The sequence below is a fragment of the Bradysia coprophila genome, unplaced genomic scaffold (genome assembly GCF_014529535.1).
Source record: "Bradysia coprophila strain Holo2 unplaced genomic scaffold, BU_Bcop_v1 contig_70, whole genome shotgun sequence".
Classification (NCBI taxonomy): Eukaryota; Metazoa; Arthropoda; class Insecta; order Diptera; family Sciaridae; genus Bradysia; species Bradysia coprophila.
In genome coordinates, this window is record NW_023503941.1 from 1870977 (window position 1) to 1891120 (window position 20144).

Here is a 20144-nt window from a genome sequence, read left to right on the forward strand (position 1 = left end):
TTTCCGAAAACTTTTTTTTCGTCGATCGGTATTGTAAATACCTTTCATTTGACGTATCACTTACAAGTGTAGCCTTTAAATGGCCAGAGATATCTTCGGAAAACGTTAAATCACTTATGGGGCCCCAGCTCGGGAGGGGTCGACCCAAAATCGCCTATCTTCGAACTTAGCCTCACTATTTTGACTATCTTTCAGGGAAAAACAAATTTTGAAATCGGATTTGATTTACTCAAGATATCGACGTGACAGACAGACGGACAGACGGACCAAATTTTTATTGCGGATTCGTTATCTATGAACATAGGCAAACACTTTGCCCTTACCGTCTGCTTCGAATTCCATCAATTAAGCCCCTTCGTACTTCGTATGGGGCTAAAAAGCTCATTCGATACGTTATGAATGTAGATTGAGATTCATGATGTTCAAAATCACAGTAAATGTTGCACGACAGTTGATGACAAAACTGGTTTGATTTCAACGGTTAAACAGTAGGTGATGTTCGACACCGCAGTACGTTTTCAAATCTCGTGAAGATACCTGCCCACATTATACTCACTGAAATCATTCAATTTTTTATTATATTGCAACCATACTGTTAATATTATCATTGAAATGAAGGTTTTGATTGCAATTTCGCTGTTGGCTTTGGTGAATGTTGCACCTTCAATGTGTTCTGTGTCGGCAAAATTTAAAGAGTTCGAGATCATCCCGGACATCCTTAATGTCGCACCATCGAAACTTATTGAGGTATGAAATTCTCAGATTCATTTTGTCAGTTGATTATTTCCAATCGAATTCCTCGACTGTAACGGAATTGTGATCGTATTGGCTTTCATGCAAGTTCATTAGAAATATTGTAGATAAATGGATTTTTTTAGCCCCGTACGAAGTACGAAGGGGCTTATAGGATTACGATGCCGTGTGTAATTGATGGAATTCGAAGCAGACGGTAAGGGCAAAGTGTTTGCCTATGTTTATAGATGACGAATCCGCAATAAAAATTTGGGCCGTCTGTCCATCTGTCCGTCTGTCCGTCTGTCCGTCTGTCCGTCTGTCCGTCACGTCGATATCTTGAGTAAATCAAATCCGATTTCAAAAATTTTTTTTTTCCCTGAAAGATAGTCAAAATAGTGAGGCTAAGTTCGAAGATGGGCATATTCGGGTCGGCCCTTCGTGAGTTAGGGCCACCTAAGTGATTTAAGGTCTTTTGGTGATATTTATGGCAAAATAAACGATGGAAATGTAAATGACACGGCAAATGATAGGTATTGTCAATACCAATCCAGGAAAAAAAAGTTTTTTAAAATCGGGTGAGTGGACCGTGAGTTAGGGCCTTAGAAGTGAAAAGCTACTAGGGCCCTATGTGTATTTTACATATAACTCGAGCAAATTTCATCCGTTTTTCGTAATTTTTGTTTCATTTGGAAGGTAATCAAAGGCCGAATAGAATGTAGTTGAAAAAAAATTAAATTTGGGTCCTTGGCCTAATTCCGCTACTAGGGCCCTATGTGTATTTCACATATAACTCGAGTAAATTTCATCCGTTTTTCGTAATTTTTGTTTGATTTGGAAGGTAATCGAATGCCGAATAGAATGTTGTTGAAAAAAAATTAAATTTGGGTCCTTGGCCTAAGGCCGCTACTAGGGCCCTATGTGTATTTTACATATAACTCGAGCAAATTTCATTCGTTTTTCGTAATTTTTGTTTGATTTGGAAGGTAATCGAATGCCGAATAGAATGTTGTTGAAAAAAAAATTAAATTTGGGTCCTTGGACTAAGGCCGTTACTAGGGCCCTATGTGTATTTTATATATAACTCGAGCAAATTTCATCCGTTTTTCGTAATTTTTGTTTCATTTGGAAGGTAATCAAAGGCCGAATAGAATGTTGTTGAAAAAAAATTAAATTTGGGTCCTCGGACTAAGGCCGCTACTAGGGCCCTATGTGTATTTTACATACAACTCGAGTAAATTTCATCCGTTTTTCGTAATTTTTGTTTCATTTGAAAGATAATCGAACACCGAATAGAATGTTGTTGAAAAAAAAATTAAATTTGGGTCCTTGGACTAAGGCCGTTACTAGGGCCTTATGTGTATTTTACATATAACTCGAGCAAATTTCATCCGTTTTTCGTAATTTTTGTTTCATTTGGAAGGTAATCAAAGGCCGAATAGAATGTAGTTGAAAAAAAAATAGATTTGGATCCTCGGACTGAGGCCGATACTAGGCCTATGTGTATTTATACTCAATAAATTAAAATTTTAGGGCTATTTGAAAGTTTTGTTTTATTTGAAAGGAACGTCGTACGGGGCTTCGTAATTGCGCTATGCGCAATTTCTAAGATGTACACATTACATAATAATTTTACTTTAACTACTTTAACCGGCGCATAGGCTTACGGTCAAAGTAGGGTGACAGACGCACTAGGGTCACGTACGCAATAGATATACGGGTTTGTACGGGGCTCAGTCGCAGCAAACGCTCCGACTGTTCTGATGGCTCGTTTTTCAATGATTTAAACTCACGCCATGACATACATATCTGTTTCTGCGCTGTTATCAACCATAATCAAACAACATTGTCATCATGTCCGGAGCGTTAGCGGAGGACTTGACGCAGTCTAACTTCCAAAAAAAGAACGAAGAAATTTTTTTGAGACGCGGCAACTATATATAGGCGAGAATTTAAGTTTCTTTCCTTTGGCCTGTATCACCACAAATCCTATTCTATCTTATTCGCGCTTCAAATACGAGCAAAACGAGCTATCACTCGACTATGTAACTTTTAAATTGCCGGAGATACATCGTTTTGAAGTTGGTCATTTTGATAGAAAATGCACCAAATTAACGTTTTCCAAACAATCAAAATCTTTCAACTTACTCTGTATGTTTCTATCTGTCTATCTATCGACGGTCGATTTCGGAAACTAGTCAGCCAATCTCCATGAAATTTTGCAGGAACCTCAGGGTGGGCATAAAAATGAAAATGTGATACGCCATTACCCCAGGAAAAACCAGAATTTTGTTTTATTGGCCTCGAGGTGGTTTCTGAGTGTGGTTTTCGAGGGTCGGGAACGCGTTTTCGGCTGTAGCTTAGCTGTATTGAAACCTACAGAGGCGTGCGACCCATCAAATTAAAGGTATTCGTAACACGATTCGAACAAAAAAATAATTTAAAAAAATCGGGTCAGATTCGTTTGAGCTAGAGTGATTAGAGTGACCAAATTTTGAGCTACTCGAGCGTAGGATGAAAGGACTAATATTTTTTTGGGTTATGAGAGATAGAGAATTACTTTCTTCGGCAAAGTCTCAGAGTTTTACGAGTAGAACAGAGGGGCATATGTGAAAAATGTCGAAAGTTGGAAATGGGTGGGTCAATTATGTTTTTAGAGGTATTTCTTGAATGGTGACAGATAGAGAGTTACTTTCTTCGGCAAAGTCTCAGAGTTTTACGAGTAGAACAGAGGGGCATATGTGAAAAATGTCGAAAGTTGGAAATGGGTGGGTCAATTGGGGTTTTGGAGATATTTCTTGAATGGTGGCAGATAGAAATTACTTTCGTCAAATTTTCGATTTTCGTCAAATTTTCTGAATTTCGTCAGATTTTGGAATTTCGTCAAATTTTCGATTCTTGTCAAATTTTCAAATTTCGTCAAATTTTAGAATTTCGTCAAATTTCGTCAAATTTTCGAATTTCGTCAAATTTCGGCAAATTTTCGAATTTCGTCAAATTTTCGAATTTCGTCAAATTTCGTCAAATTTTCGAATTTCGTCAAATTTTTGAATTTCAAATTTTCGAATTTCGTCAAATTTTCGAATTTCGTCAAATTTTCGAATTTCGTCAAATTTTCAAATTGCGTCAAATTTTCGAATTTCGTCAAATTTTTTAATTAAAACTGTAAACTGTTATAAAAAGCAGTGTTGACTACACTTCTAAAACGACTGATATCCCAACAAAAATCTCTTCGAGAAAAGTGTGACGCAGTCTTCGAAATACAATTTCTAAAATGAATGGTATCGCTAGAGTTGACGCTTTCAGCTTCGTTACGCAAAAATTAAATTTTACACCCAACTTTAGTTCAAACAAGCTGGCTTAGGTTTTCTCATCATCTGCCAAATAATTTTTACAAAAAAAAAATTAGACTGGAAACAACCAAAATTTTACCAAAACAAGGCATCAGAACAGTCGGAGCGTTTGGCAGAGTGGCAGATGTTCAGGAACAGACCAGCAAGAAAATTTATCTGCCACATGCGACGCAGATTTTTTTGGTAAAATTTTGGTTGTTTCCAGTCTAAATTTTTTTTTGTAAAAATTATTTGGCAGATGATGAGAAAACCTAAGCCAGCTTGTTTGAACTAATTGGGTGTAAAATTTACTTTTTGGGTAACGAAGCTGAAAGCGTCAACTCTAGCGATATCATTCATTTTAGAAATTGTATTTCAAAGACTGCGTCACACTTTTCTCGAAGAGATTTTTGTTGGGATGCATAAATCGCTAATTTTTTAAATCGTTATTTAGTTATTTTCGTCATCGTTGACTTGCAGAGTTGCAAGTAGCAATTTAATAGTCTTGTACCGAAAGCATGACAATATAGTGATGTTTGTGTGAAGATTTATTATTAATTATAATCACTAATCACAGCGTAAAGTCGCGTCTATGTTTAACATTATTGGTGAATAACGTTGAATTGCGCAAAATGGTGATTTTACGTTCAATGCCCTATTACCTGCTGCAGGTATTTTGTAAATTAATGGTGTGCGATGAAAGATTTAAAACGTCTGAATCGCTGTATACTCTTCTTCATCGTCGTCGTGATCAACGAAATTTGAATTATTTTTGAATAAAATTTGGTCTAATCCACAGATCACATATCCCAGTGGAGCATCTGTAAATCTAGGCAACGAATTAACACCAACTGAAGTCAAAGACAAGCCAACACTAAAATGGGACCATGACGAAGACTCATTTTACACTGTGATTTTGAGCGATCCAGATGCACCGAGTCGAGCAAATCCAACCATCAGAGAAGTGCGTCACTGGTATGTTGTTAACATACCTGGAACTGACGTTGTCAAAGGAGAAACATTATTCGATTATATTGGTTCGGGTCCACCTAAGGATACTGGCTTGCACAGATATGTGTTCGTTGTTTACAAACAACCGGGAAAATTGGAATTCGATGAACCAAGAGTATCAAATAGGTGAGACGAAACGGCTTCGAGAGTGTTGGTTGCAGTTTTGACTTAATTTTTACAATTATTTACCAAAGGAGTCGCACACAACGATGGAATTCGTCTACGTTGACATTTGCTGAAAAATATGGTCTCGGCGACCCAATAGCTGGAAATTTTTACCAGGCTCAGTACGATGATTACGTACCAATTTTGCATGCTCAACTCTCGTCCGGCAATCGGGATTGAAAATTGACAAAAATGAATCAATTGCTTCGATTCTTGGAATTATTAAAGCGAAATGGAAATTAGAAATGAACTTTATTAATCTTTCATTGAATTACTTTTTCGACTAAGCCCAAAGAAATAGTTTTGAGATCACTTTCATAATATTATTAAGTTGCTGCACATACCTAACATAATATCACATGAACCAGTAAAAACTATTTTCTATTTCCGTTCAAACTCGAATCCGAGATGATCCATTACAACGGTTTGCTGGTGAAGACTTTATCATGTCCGGAGCGTTAGCGGAGGACTTGACGCAGTCTAACTTCCAAAAAAAGAACGAAGAAATTTTTTTGAGACGCGGCAACTATATATAGGCGAGAATTTAAGTTTCTTTCCTTTGGCCTGTATCACCACAAATCCTAATCTATCTTATTCGCGCTTCAAATACGAGCAAAACGAGCTATCACTCGACTATGTAGGTTTAAAATTGCCGGAGATACATCGTTTTGAAATTGGTCACTTTTCATACAAAATACACCAAATTGACTTTTCCCAAACAATCAAAATCTTTCAACTTACTCTGTATGTTTCTATCTATCTATCTATCGACGGACAATCTCGGAAACTAGTCAGCCAATCTCCATGAAATTTTGCAGGAACCTCAGGGTGGGCATAAAAATGAAATTGTGATACGCCATTACCCCAGGAAAAACCAGAATTTTGTTTTATTGGCCTCGAAGTGGTTTCTGAGTGTGGTTTTCGAGGGTCGGGAACGCGTTTTCGGCTGTAGCTTAGCTGTATTGAAACCTACAGAGAAGTGCGACCCATCAAATGAAAGGTATTCGTAACACGATTCGAACAAAAAAATAATTTAAAAATTCGGGTCAGATTCGTTTGAGCTAGAGTGATTAGAGTGACCAAATTTTGAGCTACTCGAGCGTAGGATGAAAGGACTAATATTTTTTTGGGTTATGAAAGATAGAGAGTTACTTTCTTCGGCAAAGTCTCAGAGTTTTACGAGTAGATATGTTAAAAATGTCGAAAGTTGGAAATGGGTGGGTCAATTATGTTTTTAGAGATATTTCTTGAATGGTGGCAGATAGAGAATTACTTTCTTCGTCAAATTTTCGAATTTCGTTAAATTTTCGAATTTTGTCAAATTTTCGGATTTTGTCAAATTTTCGATTTTCGACAAATTTTCAAATTTCGTCAAATTTTCGATTTTCGACAAATTTTCGATTTTCGACAAATTTTCGATTTTCGACAAATTTTCGAATTTCGTTAAATTTTCGATTTTCGTCAAATTTTCGATTTTCGTCAAATTTTCGAATTTCATCAAATTTGCGAATTTCGTCAAATTTTCGATTTTCGTCAAATTTCCGAATTTCTGTTATAAACTGTTATAAAAAGCAGTGTTCTAAAACTTCTAAAACGACTGATATCCCAACAAAAATCTCTTCGAGAAAAGTGTGACGCAGTCTTTGAAGTACAATTTCTAAAATGAATGATATCGCTAGAGTTGACGCTTTCAGCTTCGTTACGTAAAAATTAAATTTTACACCCAATTTTAGTTCAAACAAGCTGGCTTAGTTTTTCTCATCATCTGCCAAATAATTTTTACCAAAAAAAAATTTGACTGGAAACAACCAAAATTTTACCAAAAAAATCTGCGTCGCATGTGGCAGATAAATTTTCTTGCTGGTCTGTCCCTGAACATCTGCCACTTTGCGACGCAGATTTTTAGCCCGTACGAAGTACTGGGGGCTTATAAGATTAATATGCCGTTTGTAACACGTCGAATTGGAAGCAGACAGTAAGGGCAAAGCATTTAGTTATGTTCATAGATGACGAATCCGCAATAAAAAAAATGTCCGTCCGTCCGTCCGTCCGTCTGTGACCCCTCTAGCTTGAGCAAATCACAACCTTTTTTCAAAATTCTTTTTTTTCCCCGATTGGTATCGACAAAAGTAAGGTCAAGTTCGAAAATGGGCATGGTAGGGTCGGCCCTTCCAGAGCTAGGGCCCTATAGGTGTTTTTCAGTCTTTCGACTATATCTACCGAAATACGCACGCAATAGCTGCTTGTGATATATCAAATGAAAGGTATTGACGAGTAGAACAAAGTTGCTGAACATTGTTTTTGGGTAAGATGCAACGCGGGCTTGTTGGGAGGGCTCAAAGGTCGTTACTCGGCCCTAAGTGTTTTTTGCACATAAATCTAATAAATCTCATCCGATTTTGCTAGTTTTTGTTTGATTTGAGAGATAATTGAATACTGAAAAGAACGTGGCGAAAAAAGTTTCAAATTTGGGCCCTTGGACTAAGGCTGCTACTCGGCCCTAAGTGTTTTTTGCACATAAATCGAGTAAATCTCAACCGATTTTGCTAGTTTTTGTTTTATTTGAGAGGTAATTGAATGCCAAATGTAAAGTTGGCAAAAAATTTTGGGTTTCTAAAATAATGTCGTGAATTGTTGGTTTTATTTGAGAGGTACTTCGTACGGGCTTTCGTAATTGCGCTATGCGCAATTTAAAAAATGAACACTTTCAGTAAATTTGACCATGCCCAACTTTACTAGCATTTTGGTAACAGACGCATTAGAGGGTTGTAGACGTATTAGGGTTCCGGGCGTGTTACGGCTACGGACGTATTATGGTTACGGACGAAATAGGATTACGGGTCGTACGGGGCTAAGTCGCAGCAAACGCTCCGACTGTTCTGATGCCTTGTTTTGGTAAAATTTTGGTTGTTTCCAGTCAATTTTTTTTTGGTAAAAATATTTGGCAGATGATGAGAAAACCTAAGCCAGCTTGTTTGAACTAAAATTGGGTGTAAAATTTAATTTTTGCGTAACGAAGCTGAAAGCGTCAACTCTAGCGATATCATTCATTTTAGAAATTGTACTTCAAAGACTGCGTCACACTTTTCTCGAAGAGATTTTTGTTGGGATTTAAATAGAAGCGGAACAGTTTTTCTGCCAAATGAAGATTTAGAATCTCCTCTCCATCATTGTATTCGTCCAGATGTTTCTTGCAATCGGAATGACTACGGTCAAGACCTTTGATTTCTCCGAAAACCAGATAGGAAAATAAAATTGTTGGCTCGTTCTTCGAATTAAAACGAAAAAACTGCGTACCGTGCTTCCATAAAAGTCACTTCTTTCGAAGCTAAGATTTGTATACTCAAAAAATTCCCGGTTTGACACAAACGACCCAGGCCAAAGAATGTACGATTCGGTATAAGGAAGAACAAAATGATATCAGTATCATGGCTCAGGTTTCTAAGAAATTTTTTGTAAGAAACCGAGAGATGGCGTTTGTATCGAATTTTCGTGCCAGCGCACATCTGATCCGGTTATATTCGCGATTTGCACTTAATGTAGGTGACCCTACTTTCTATGTTCGAAAAATTGGAATATCGGACATAAGTACGTTCGATTTATTTCCGCAACGCACCCTTTGTTGCAAATCGCCAATATGACATTACCTCCGCCCATATATTTACCTTGGTTAACACATGACTGACGAATGTACGATCTTCTAAATCCGATGACACTCTGTCAGAACATCCACTTTTTCTTTTTAAATATTATCCGGACCATACTACCCAATTCACAATCCCATCCATTTTTTGACAACAGATGTCAAGCTCGTGTGCCCTAGTGATACGAGTGACACTTAACGCAGCCTTTACCAACCAAAACTCGGTCTGACGAGTCAAACATTTATTTTACAGACGCATTTCAGTACCGAATCGTGTGACTACAATGCAGACTGCAGAGACAATTTCCGAGCTGCATGCTCGGCTTACAGAAGCTAGGATGCGTGTGAACAATTTGTCTTGGCAAAATAATGACCTAAAACAAGATGTGATTGAACGAGACAATACCATCAAGTCGTTGAAATCCAAGGAACAAAGAATGGAAAAACAGTTGGAGTTGGCTGACGAGAAAAAACGAGTGGTGTGCGCTGAGTTGTTTACCGTAACATTGGCACTTCGAGGGATGGAACAGCAAGTGGATCGTCTGAAGAGTGAAATTAGGAGTTTGACGAACGGTTTGACCTCAATGAAGGAGGGAAAACAGGAACGAGATGTTGAAGTCAGCATGCTAAACGCGGAAATGCAACAATACAAAACGAATATGGAGCGAAACAAATCGCGCATTTCTGACCTGTGCCGAGAAAACAAAATTCTGAAAACTCAATTGGAGGCTAATGCACAACGTTACCGAGAAACATTAGAGCAGGGAAATATGATCGGCCAATTGAAGCAGAGCCTGGACCATTATCTGCTTTACAAAGATCAATTTTTGCAAAATTTGAGGTACTGCAAAGATTGCCATTCCACTCAACAGAAACTTAAGGAACTTGAGCGCATTCAACGAGACTACAATCAAATGAAAGAGGAAAACGAAGAGCTGATGTTTCGTGCGGAAGAGAACAAACGTCTCAAAAACAAAATAATGAGGGAAGAGGCGGACTACCCGAAGAAGATTGGATTACGTCAAAACGAGATTGAGACGAAAGCGCTCGAAATTGTATACCACCGAGTGTTGACGAACTCTAATCCAGGAACTCAAAAGAGACAGAGTGAAGAACGAAACGAATCGCAGGGGAAGAAGCCACGAAATTTAGGAAACGATCGACCACCACGAAAGGTTGATAATTCTCCCGATTTTGATCCTGGTCATCATTGCCGTGCTGAGACTCCTTGTCGTCCTGATCATGCTACAAGTTACAATGATCAATCATCATCTCGCATGACATCAACTCCATTGACAACAAGTCAAAGTCGATCGCCCGATTTACGAACATTTACTGTTGTTGCGGATGTAAACCCCATACCACTCAAATACAGTTCCCCCCAACCATCCCCTTCCAACCTGAAGACAATCGAACAGGAAACCCGAACTGCTGAAGGTGAAGCAGACACTGACAAGTGAGTTTACTATTAGACAGACAAAAAAATGTGTTCGTCCCGGAACCACGGATATTAGAAAATCGACGAGCTTTCCCCGATGAATTTTCCGATTTTTCAGTGTGCCAATTTTCGCATCATTTTCTCGAATTCCGGTTACTGTGGCTCATTTAACATTTCTTGTTTCACAGAGCTGATTCGATCGATCCGATTCTAAATGATTTGAGTGACATTAGGAATTCGTCCAGCGATACTTCCAGCGATACGTCCATTGACGGCCTGAAACGATTAGAGGATTACTTGGTTACAAAAAACTCTAATGCCTCTCAGAATCAGACAGCAAAGCGGGATCATCCAACGGTAAGAACAAAATTTTTGTTGGTAAACTTTCGGTGAGGAAAAATCTTTGTTCTCATCGTAGAAATGATGTCTCACCCTGCTTTGTTGACGCTCTTGCATTTTGATTGTGTGGCTAAATTTGTCTATCTCATGTGTGGATGCCGTCAATATTGGCGAAACATTTTACACGCAGACATTGGGATTTTGGTATTTTGTCCATTTTATGTGAGAACTTTATCACCGTTTCGTTTGCCAATTAAATGTTTTCTTTAAATGTTCTGTCAATTTGTGCAAAAGAGATGCAAGATTTTGAGAGAGTAAACGTATGGAATTCTCTCTCACAAAATGGTGAATCTCTTTTGCACTAAGTTTTTATGCGGTGCGGGGCAGTGAAGAATGTCTCCTCATTCCACCCAGTGAAAGACTTTGCTAGAATTTACTAAGACTTGTGATTCATACGTATTTCCTCTTGACACACCTGGATGCCTAGACTGTGAGTGGATTAGTGACCATCGATTCAGAACTGCGTCAAAATTTACTTACATGCTAAAATGCTAAGAACAGCTTGATAAATTGACCAATCAGAAATATAAAGCAAAAATTTCTCACATTTCACGAGCAACTGTTAAGACCTATTAGCGGTTGTCACGATCAAGAGATGTCAGTGCTTTCTATGTATGATTTGTGTACTTCTTAGGAACGATGTATTTTTTCGCTACATGTCGCAGCCTTTGTTGCAAATCGTCAATAAGGCTCCATTTCCCCTTTCGTAAGAAAGCTTCGTGAAGGATTTTTAGCCCCGTACGAAGTACGAAGGGGCTTATAGGATTACGATGCCGTGTGTAATTGATGGAATTCGAAGCAGACGGTAAGGGCAAAGTGTTTGCCTATGTTCATAGATGACGAATCCGCAATAAAAATTTGGGCCGTCTCTCCGTCTGTCCGTCTGTCTGTCACGTCGATATCTTGAGTAAATCAAATCCGATTTCAATTTTTTTTCCCTGAAATATAGTCAAAATAGTGAGGCTAAGTTCGAAGATGGGCATATTCGGGTCGGCCCTTCGTGAGTTAGGGCCACCTAAGTGATTTAAGGTCTTTTGGTGATATTTATGGCAAAATAAGCGATGGAAATGTAAATGACACGGCAAATGATAGGTATTGTCAATACCATTCCAGGAAAAAAAAGTTTATTAAAATCGGGTGAATGGACCGTGAGTTAGGGCCCTAGAAGTGAAAGACTACTCGGCCCTAAGTGTATTTTGATGCATATAACTCGAGTAAATTTCATCCTTTTTTCGTGATTTTTGTTTCATTTGAAAGGTAATCGAAGCCCGAATATAATGTGGCGAAGAACGTTTTAAATTTGGGTCCTTGGACTGAGGCCGCTCCTCGGCCCTAAGTGTATTTTGCATATAACTCGAGTAAATTTGATCCGATTTTCCTAATTTTTGTTTCATTTGAAAAGTAATCGAACGAGGAATAGAATGTTGTTGAAAAAAAAATTAAATTTGGGTCCTTGGACTAAGGCCGCTACTCGGCCCTAAGTGTATTTTGCATATAACTCGAGTAAATTTTATCCGTTTTTCCTAATTTATTTTTCATTTGAAAGGTAATCAAACACCGAATAGAATGTTGTTGAAAAAAAATTAAATTTGGGTCCTTGGCCTAAGGCCGCTACTAGGGCCCTATGTGTATTTTACATATAACTCGAGCAAATTTCATCCGTTTTTCGTAATTTTTGTTTCACTTGGAAGGTAATCAAAGGCCGAATAGAATGTTGTTGAAAAAAAATTTAAATTTGGGTCCTCGGACTGAGGCCACTACTAGGGCCCTATGTGTATTTTACATATAACTCGAGCAAATTTCATCCGTTTTTCGTAATTTTTGTGTCATTTGGAAGGTAATCAAAGGCCGAATAGAATGTTGTTGAAAAAAAAAAATCAATTTGCTTCCTCGGACTAAGGCCACTACTAGGGCCCTATGTGTATTTTACATATAACTCGAGCAAATTTCATCCGTTTTTCGTAATTTTTGTGTCATTTGGAAGGTAATCAAAGGCCGAATAGAATGTTGTTGAAAAAAAAAATCAATTTGCTTCCTCGGACTAAGGCCACTACTAGGGCCCTATGTGTATTTTACATATAACTCGAGCAAATTTCATCCGTTTTTCGTAATTTTTGTGTCATTTGGAAGGTAATCAAAGGCCGAATAGAATGTGGTTGAAAAAAAATTAAATTTGGGTCCTTGGACTAAGGCCACTACTAGGGCCCTATGCGTATTTTACATATAACTCGAGCAAATTTCATCCGTTTTTTGTAATTTTTGTTTCATTTGGGAGGTAATCGAAGGCCGAATAGAATGTAGTTGAAAAATAAATTAAATTTGGATCCTCGGACTGAGGCCGATACTAGGCCCTATGTGTATTTATACTCAATAAATTAAAATTTTAGGGCTATTTGGAATTTTTGTTTTATTTGAAAGGAACGTCGTACGGGGCTTCGTAATTGCGCTATGCGCAATTTGTAAGACGTACACATTATATAATAATTTTACTTTAACTACTTTAACCGGCGCATAGGCTTACGGTCAAAGTAGGGTGACAGACGCACTAGGGTCACGTACGCAATAGATATACGGGTTTGTACGGGGCTCAGTCGCAGCAAACGCTCCGACTGTTCTGATGGCTCGTTTATTGTTAAAAAAACGTGAGAGACGCATTTCAACCAATAGAAATCTTTCATGGTGCTCTGATGCATAGATTTGTGTAGAAAAATATTTGAATTCGACACAAAATGGCAAAGAACATAGATCACCTTCAAGGACATTTGAACCACGTCAAGAATTGCCATTCATGTTCACAAATCTGCAGATCTCCGCAATCTCATGGCCATTCATCAACTTCTCTGCTGATTTATCGGGACTCATCGAAATTTTAACCAAGGTAAATATAGTGAGGAGGTAATAGCATTCAGACGCGCGGCCTATCACATACGTTCTATGCCAATGCCATCTTTTTTTTTAAATGGTTGACTACGATTTACTTGTAATTCACAAAGATATTTTCACTATTTCACAACAGATGGCCCGACTTTCTATTCCATTTTTTGCTTTCAACGAACGGATGACATGGCGTTTGTATCGAACTTTCGTGCCACCACACATCTGATTCGGTTATATATGGCATGGCATTACCTCATCACTATATTTATCTTGATTTTAACCGTTTTGGTCAACACCATCTATGCGCTCAAATTGACATTTAACTCTAATCAAAAGAAGAGAAAAGTCACTTTATGTCAGCAACTTTGAACTGGATCATTCTGACCACGAATTTAATTGAGATCCTGAAATTTTTTCGGAATTTTCCGTAGAAGTCAGACTGTTGTTTTTATACGAAACAGCGAAATAATTGAGTAAAACATGCGAAAACTCGGAAAGTGGCTGAAAAAATACCGTACACTATCGTACATACTCCTTATGGTCTTTTCTATGTTCCCCCACCTTTTGCCTTCACTTCTTCTTCTTTTTCAGCCTGTTTCTATCCACTGCTGGATGTAGGCCTCTCCAACTTCTTTCCATTTCGTACGATCCATTGCCATTTGCTGCCAGTTTGTGTCTGCAATATTCTTAATTCCGTTTGTCCATCTCTCTGATGGTCTACCTATAGCTCGTCTTTTATATGGTCGCCAGTTCATGATCTTTTTGGTCCAACGTTCGTCTGTCCTTCTTGCAATATGTCCCGCCCAGCTCCATTTCAGAGATGCTATTCTTTCCATGACATCAACGACCCTGGTTTGTTGTCGAATCCATTGATTCGTCATTCTGTCTCTGAGTGTTATTCCAAGCATACTCCGTTCCATGGCTCTTTGTGTCACTCTCAATTTATCTTCGGATGCTTTCGTTAAAGTTAACGTTTCCGCTCCATAAGTGAGCACTGGAAGGACACAAGTGTCGTACACTTTGCGTTTCAGACTATTGTTCATTTTGCTTTTGAAAATTAGTCTGAGTTTACCGAACGCTGCCCATGCAAGACCAATCCTACGTCTTATTTCTGCAGTTTGGTTGTCCAGACCTAACTTCAGTTTATGTCCTAGATATACGTAGCTGTCGACTCGTTCAATGACAGTGTCACCAATTTTGATGTCTCTATCGCCCCCGATGCTGGTCATGACTTTTGTTTTGGATAAGTTCATCTTGAGGCCAACTTTGCTTGCCTCTTCACTTAACTGTTGTAGCATAAGCTGAGCCTGACCGAGATTCGCTGCTATCGGTATAATGTCATCAGCGAAGCGGAGATTGCTCAGGTACTCTCCATTTATCTTTATTCCCATTTTACTCCAGTTTAACTTCCTAAAAACACTCGCCGTGAATAATGAAATGGTGTCACCCTGCCTTACACCTCGGCCGATTCTGAATTTCTCCGTGCTCTTATGAAGTTTTATACATGAAGTACCATTACCATTACATATCGAATTGTGTTGGAGTACCTTGAGTCTACTCTACATTCGTCTAATGCGTCCAATATCGACCATGTTTCCACTGAATCGAAAGCTTTTTCGAAGTCGATGAATAGCAAGACTGTGTCGATGTTGTAATTCACGACACTTCTCAATAAGCGTTCTCATCACCTGCAAATAGTCGTCTGTGCTGAAACCAGATCTGAAAGCAGCTTGTTCAACAGGTTGGTAGAAGTCGAACTTGTTAGTGTTCCTCTTCGTAATGATTTTCATTAACAACTTGTAGAGTGTTGACAATAAGCTTATGGGTCGGTAATTTTCCAGCTTTGTTATGTCCCCTTTTTATTGCAGCAATGTAATCACCGCATTTTACCAGGCTTCTGGTACTTCTTCCCATTGGAGACATTGATTAAACAAAGCCGTGATTGCCTTCACTTACTGCTGTAGAAATGTTAGAGACAACGATTTTATTTCATGAGGCTCTTTTGAAATTCTTTGGTTATTGATGAAAATGTTTATAAAGAGATCTGTTTTGCAGCTGGTGAGCAGGAAGGTTTGGGAACTTAGAAAAGACCATAAGGAGTATGTTTGAGGTGTCTCAATGCAAGCTACAACGTCCTGAGGATTTTTATATTTAACAAGGAAAATTTACAAATCCCTCAAGGCGCTCCAAAACCCAAAAAACGAAAAACACCTATTCGTATCAAAAGCCTTTAATGTGAAACTCTTCATTTCTCTTACTTCATTTTCTTCTCTGCTGAAAAACTATTCTTCCTTTTAAATCACTTACATTATCCACTCTTTGCCTTGTTATCATACACAATTAAATTGCCGGAGGCAATATAGACAGCCCCGTACGAAGTCAAATTTCATAAATTCCTATTTAAACAGCTATATACCGCTATATTTACCTATATTTCACTGTAAATAAACATTTCACAGATAAATATATGCTATTATATAGCTCTATATGCCTGTATATAGCTCAATATAGCTGTATATAGGTATATATAGATGTCCGTATATGGAATCCCTGAAACCCCACACACATAACAAATTATTTCCATGTTAACAGAAACTCTCTAAGTATCATTTTTCCCAAGATATTTCTATTTTACTAAAATCCAATATGGCCGCCGGCAGCCATTTTGTTAGGAGACCGGAAATAGTACCGACGCTTTACATTCGTTAATACCTTTCAAACAAAAAAAAATTCATGAAATTCGGTCAAAATTTACTCGAGATATTGTCAAAATACACCACGTTCACTGTACTTCCGAGTAGCCAGATAAGAGCTCACTCCAAGAGACCTAGCTCACGCTCCGGAGAACATAATTTCATAAAAAAATTTTTCCCTGATTGGTACGGTCAATACCTATCTAATAAAGCTAAAACAGACGAAATATGTTGAAATGTGGCCGACCTACAAGCAAAAACTGCTTGCCGCCCTGTGCCTGTTCCACACCAAGGGGTCTAACTCACGAGTCGGTCATCCGATTTCCATAAATTTTTTTTTGTCGATCGGTATTGTAAATACCTTTTATTTGACGTATCACTTACAAGTTTAACGTTTAAATGTCCGGAGATATCTTCGAAAAACCGTAAAGCACTTATTGGGCCACAGCTCGGGAGGGGTCGATCCAAAATCACTCATCTTCGAACTTAGCCTGTCTTTTGACATTACCAAACGGGAAAAAAAAGAATTTTCAAAATCGGATGCGTTTTACTCAAGTTATCGTGCAGACAGACAGACGGACAGACAGACGTACATTTTTTTTTTCGCGGATTTGGCATCTCTAGACAACCACAATAGGTTTCCCCTTACTCAGGGAGTCCAATTCGACGTGTTACAAACGTATGCGTAAACCTATAAGACCCCAGTACTTCGTACGGGTCTAAAAATTTCTTGATTTTTCGAAAGTCTACTGTTACTGTAGGGTAATTAGGTACATAAAGGGGTCGCAAAGTGACATACTGATGTGAAAAATAGATTTATGATAGTGGAAATAACGGTTTTGAACACTGCGCATCGTCTTCAAAATTATTTGCTAAAAGTGACAATAGTCTGGCTCATGCATCCCTGGACGGTTCCTTATTTTACGATATATCTTTTGAATTTGTGGAGCTTTTAACACTGAACAAAAACCGAACCGAACACATTAATATCTTGCTATCAATTTTGAGTTTACTGTAGATACAGTCAAGTCACTGATAAATGCTCTCCTGAATTCAGATGAATTGTTAGTCCCCACACTAACAAACAAGTTCTCTACGCAATATGATAGTACAAACAGTAATTAAGACTATGACTACAGGTGTGCTTTTCTTCTTCAAGGTTGTATCTCAGATTCAACCTTACTATGTGTACAATTGATACGTTACGTTAGTGCAATGTACGATGTAAATATATCATCTACTCCTCAGCAGAGTGTGTCGCACAAAGTTAATATTAGCTGTTCGTTCGTATATCAAATGTATATAATTAAGCCACCTAATGAGTAGATTTTGATTTATCGGATACTTATTGATATTGTCATTGAGAATAATGTACAAAAAACAAACTCGTCCACTTATTTCACATTAATATCTGGGTCATAAGTCGTAACAAAGGAAAAACTAATCAAGACATTTTCACAAGTGAATATTCACCCCGTAAGTGTGGTCGAAATTCAAAATGGAAAGTGCGGAGGTCTTTCTAACGTAGCGTCATTTTCATACGATGAAGCGTTGAAATGTATTTTTTGGTTCACTTTTTCATCGAATCGTTCACTTAAAATTCAAATTTAAGGCACACTTACGGCGTGAATTATGAGAGATTTGAATCCATACAACAGCACGCTTCAAATGGGACACCAAAAAATTTGCTTAAGAATTGATGTCACTCTTTAATATATCTCACGTTTATTGCGGAAGATGAGGCAGCTCCTCAAAGATAAACGAATTTGCCTGGAGAAACGTAAGGTTTGTTCCAAGTAACTGTTAACACGAATTTTGACTAGCCGAACGAACACGATTTCATCCACAGAGATCGGTTTTCATACAAATATTGATGAGGTTATGTCTCTCTGGATGAAATTCGTACGGCCTTGGAACAGATCTATTTAATCCAGTAAAGCAAAAAATCAACGAAACAAAATTTGCCAGAACGACGTAATGTACTATTTATGTTCCTAGCAACCTAGCAAAATCTGGTTCTTTTTCTTATTCTTCAAAAACAACGGAGATATCAACGTTTGAATGTGAATTCCCATACAAAAAATTATAAAATTGGATTCGACCGTTTTTTTTTGCAGCGCTTTCTACCATACCGCTAAACGCGTGGATAGAATAGTAAACAATAGAACAACACAGTCAGAGGCAGTGAAATTTCAGCATGAATTTGCTCTAGCTGTTTCTCAGCTGATCCACACATACAATCAAAACTGTTTATACGGTTGAAGCTGCTACACAACACGCTTGGTACATACTGAGGAAAAAGATTTGAATATCTCACCTGTGGCTGGTAATTTTGGCTCCAGGTAATCTACAATTGCTACGACAGCTGTATTTTTTGTATGCGATGCTACAGCTGTGGCAGCTATTGTACATAACCTGGAGCCAAAATTACCAGCTACAGGTGAGATTTCCTTAGTGCAGGAGTTAAACCATATAAAGACGTATAAACAGCTTTGATTGTTTATATATATGTGGATCAGCTGACAAACAACCGAAGCAAATTCATGCTGAAATTTCACTGTCTCTCACTGTAGAAGCTCTACATTGATTAATAAAAAGCTCGGAATCGGACATATTTTAAAGTAGTTCAATTCTTATTCTGAAACAAATCGGTTTTTTCCTGTTTTTCTTCAGATTTATTGGGAACTCTTCGTCGGTAATATTCGGTCCGGGTCAATAATCTTCCACTTCATATAATGCGAATGATCGTTGAAAACTTTTTTTTGCCATTTAAGCCGATTTTGCCGAGATTTCCCCTGAAACATCAGTAAGATATTTGATTACGTAAGCGAAAACGAGACAACAAAATACGAGAATGACGTATTTGACACATCACAGAAGAATAATTTTCGATTCTCAATTCTAGTTGAATAATTTTTCCCACAAAATAGTTTGGCAGCTGTCACTACGATCACTCATGCTTGCTGTGCTTCACATTTTTATACTGTTTCAATGTCATGCGATTTGACATAGAAAATAATCGGGTGCTATGTTTGGTGCTTTGGTTAAGGTGTCAACATACGTATGATATTCCTACTTCGTGTGTACAAATCCATTTTACGTTCTGTTTACCATTATACTAGATGACTTGTGATAACCTCTTTAGATAATAAATTACAAAATGACGGAACATTTTACTAATGTAATGCCAATGCATGATGGAAAGTGTGAGATGCCAATGACTTATAATCCACGAATCGAACTTTGAATCGCTGTGGCGGCGTCAGTTTTGTACCTCAATTGTCTCTCTATTGTTTCTGTTTAACAGTAATGTCTAACTGTAGTAGTTTGCAGAAGTGTGGGTTCGTGGACATCATGGTATCGTGGGTTCGATTTACGGTAGAGCTAGATACGAAACTTCTATTAGTAATATTGAAGGGAATGGTATGCTTATTCTGCTGTAATGTACATAACAACCTCTAAGGATAATATTCCAAATTACCACAGCATTGTCACAACAGTTCCCTTGACTGTTAAGTCAAGGGTCTCACATAAGAAAATAAGTCTTGTCGATTTTGTGAAACCTTATATTAGCAAAAAATGAAGAAAAAAAAAACGTAAATGTCAGTAACACTTGATAGCACGTTTACTTTAGCAAATCTGAACAGATTTACAAAAATTTGGTTTCAATCGACGAGGAATAACATTCTTTCGTAGATGGGCAATATCAACCTAATGATCTGGGAGTAGTTCTCAAAAGATTATTTTTCTGGTTTTTTGATGGCGCGATAACATGAGAAATCCTGAACCAGTTTTAGAGCTTTTGGTTTTAATGATTAGGAATAACATTTTTGGGGTGAGGATCGTAGCTGGAC

At 37.8% G+C, this 20144-nt stretch overlaps 2 protein-coding genes across 3 annotated transcripts; both read left to right on the forward strand.

Moving 5' to 3' along the window:
• Positions 1-496: 496 nt before the first annotated feature.
• On the forward strand, positions 497-5506 carry LOC119083723 (protein D3-like). The gene is made up of 3 exons (XM_037193520.1): positions 497-747; positions 4864-5201; positions 5270-5506. Exons 1-3 carry the CDS (start codon positions 613-615, stop codon positions 5418-5420), a joined length of 624 nt encoding a protein of 207 aa, XP_037049415.1. The 5' UTR covers positions 497-612; the 3' UTR covers positions 5421-5506.
• A 3482-nt stretch (positions 5507-8988) lies between these two features.
• LOC119083681 (interaptin-like) lies at positions 8989-10922 on the forward strand. Of its 2 annotated transcripts, XM_037193466.1 has the most exons (3): positions 8990-10339; positions 10510-10678; positions 10740-10922. In XM_037193466.1, exons 1-3 carry the CDS (start codon positions 9168-9170, stop codon positions 10743-10745), a joined length of 1347 nt encoding a protein of 448 aa, XP_037049361.1. In that variant the 5' UTR covers positions 8990-9167; the 3' UTR covers positions 10746-10922. The 2 variants fall into 2 exon arrangements, with proteins under 2 accessions (XP_037049360.1, XP_037049361.1); XM_037193465.1 differs by having other exon boundaries at positions 8989-10339; positions 10510-10922.
• The last annotated feature ends 9222 nt before the right edge of the window (positions 10923-20144 follow it).

Coding starts and splice junctions, on each gene's coding strand:
- LOC119083723 (XM_037193520.1), top strand. CDS start 613: ATGAAGGTTTTGATTGCAATTTCGCTGTTGGCTTTGGTGAATGTTGCA. Junction 748..4,863: donor CACCATCGAAACTTATTGAG/GTATGAAATTCT, acceptor TCTAATCCACAG/ATCACATATCCCAGTGGAGC. Junction 5,202..5,269: donor GAACCAAGAGTATCAAATAG/GTGAGACGAAAC, acceptor TATTTACCAAAG/GAGTCGCACACAACGATGGA.
- LOC119083681 (XM_037193465.1), top strand. CDS start 9,168: ATGCAGACTGCAGAGACAATTTCCGAGCTGCATGCTCGGCTTACAGAA. Junction 10,340..10,509: donor GGTGAAGCAGACACTGACAA/GTGAGTTTACTA, acceptor CTTGTTTCACAG/AGCTGATTCGATCGATCCGA.